Source organism: Otolemur garnettii, unplaced genomic scaffold (assembly GCF_000181295.1).
Source record: "Otolemur garnettii isolate 467f Iridium unplaced genomic scaffold, OtoGar3 scaffold00082, whole genome shotgun sequence".
Lineage (NCBI taxonomy): Eukaryota > Metazoa > Chordata > Mammalia > Primates > Galagidae > Otolemur > Otolemur garnettii.
The window spans coordinates 7056224-7057333 of NW_003852477.1; the positions used below are offsets into that span (position 1 = coordinate 7056224).

Here is a 1110-nt window from a genome sequence, read left to right on the forward strand (position 1 = left end):
TGTCATTGTTGTTTTGGAGGGTCCGGGCTGGGGATTTGAACCCGCCACCTTAGGTGTACATGGCTGACGCCTTAGCCGGTCGAGCTATAGGCGCTGAGCCAGTATTAAATGTTTTTTACCTCAATCTCTACTCAACTCAGTCTTTTTTCATAAGTCACAGGGAAGGTATAGTTTCTCTTTTCTCTCTTTGGCATTTTAATAACTATATGAACGATGTGTTAGTAAATGCCTATGAGAAATAAATGGTAATTATATAGTGTTTCTCAAGCATTGAGACTCCAAATGGAAAAACTAATCTGAAATTGGAATACTGCCCAAGCTAACAAGGATGCCATGAAAAATAATATAGCCTAAAAAGCAATTTCATCAATTTTAGTGGCCTTTGTAATACAGTGGAAAGAGAATTTTTAAAAGGATGTTGAGTGGGACCCAAGAAATCATTCAGTGACTCAATGCTTTCATGTTACCCTACCCACGTTTCCTCACACACTGCTCCAAGTAAAGCAGCAGCAAAGACATTTGCTAACTTTTAAGATTATGCTTGGTCTACTATTGTTACAAGTGCCGGTATGGAGTTTATTACCTGTTCTCAAGTTCAGAGATATCTGTCTGCAGCTTAAGGTACCACTTCTCAGCTTGTGCAAATAGCTGCCGCAGAAGCAACACATTGGTGTGGGCAGTATTGATGAGCTCAGACTCCACCTCACTGTGAACCACAGCCTGCAAACCATTCAGGACTTCAGAGACTTCGTCTATGGTGAAGGTCTCCTCCACCAGCCTAGAAGATCAACAATGAATAGCATGACTCCAAACTTCTGGATAAACAACAAAAACAATTCACAAAATACAACAAAATTAAGAGACCCACATTCATGTCATCTAAGGGATTAAAAGATTAGATTGAAAAATCTCTCTGGGGACTATCTTCTTTATTAATAAAACAGACTGAAAATAGTTTAAACTCAATTTTTGATATTTATTCAAATGATTAAATTGTGGCTAATTCTTCAAATGTACATATCCTTTAAAATTATTATTTTAGTCATTGAGCTTTTTTTTCTTTTTTGTCTGGGGCTGAGTTTGAACCTTCCACCTCTGGCATATGGGGCC

At 38.1% G+C, this 1110-nt stretch overlaps 1 protein-coding gene across 1 annotated transcript in view; it reads right to left on the reverse strand.

Moving 5' to 3' along the window:
- The window catches only part of LZTFL1 (leucine zipper transcription factor like 1), a 12191-nt gene that overhangs the window by 8362 nt on the left and 2719 nt on the right, over window positions 1-1110 (reverse strand). The window contains exon 2 of the mRNA XM_012808013.1: window positions 584-778. Within this exon, the coding sequence (XP_012663467.1) occupies window positions 584-778 (195 nt within the window). The remainder of the gene's footprint in view (window positions 1-583; window positions 779-1110) is intronic.